General features: G+C 75.4%; 1 protein-coding gene across 1 annotated transcript in view; it reads left to right on the forward strand.

The window, feature by feature from the left end:
• Nucleotides 1-19: 19 nt before the first annotated feature.
• The window catches only part of GEMIN4 (gem nuclear organelle associated protein 4), a 6,667-nt gene continuing 6,434 nt past the window's right edge, over nt 20-252 (forward strand). Inside the window, exon 1 of the mRNA XM_024737311.1 lies at nt 20-147. Within this exon, the coding sequence (XP_024593079.1) occupies nt 138-147 (10 nt within the window). The 5' untranslated portion in view covers nt 20-137. The remainder of the gene's footprint in view (nt 148-252) is intronic.

Here is a 252-nt window from a genome sequence, read left to right on the forward strand (position 1 = left end):
GCTGGGACTGTGGGCAGGGGCCGAGGCGCCGCCCATTTTCCCGCCCCCCCGGGACCGCCCATTGTGCCGTGACGCTTGCACCGCCCTCGCGGCCTGGCGGGGGAGGGGTGACCCGCGCCGCAGCCAGCGTCGCCGCCATGGATCTAGGTGGGTGTTTGGTTCCTCTGGGCCCGCGTGGGCCGCGTTGAGCAACCGGCGACCAGGCAGTGCTGAGCGGGCCCGGGCTGAGGGAGACCTCCGGGCCGGGGAGGG

Source organism: Neophocaena asiaeorientalis, unplaced genomic scaffold (genome assembly GCF_003031525.2).
Source record: "Neophocaena asiaeorientalis asiaeorientalis breed wild unplaced genomic scaffold, Neophocaena_asiaeorientalis_V1.1 scaffold129, whole genome shotgun sequence".
In the NCBI taxonomy this organism is placed as follows: Eukaryota; Metazoa; Chordata; class Mammalia; order Artiodactyla; family Phocoenidae; genus Neophocaena; species Neophocaena asiaeorientalis.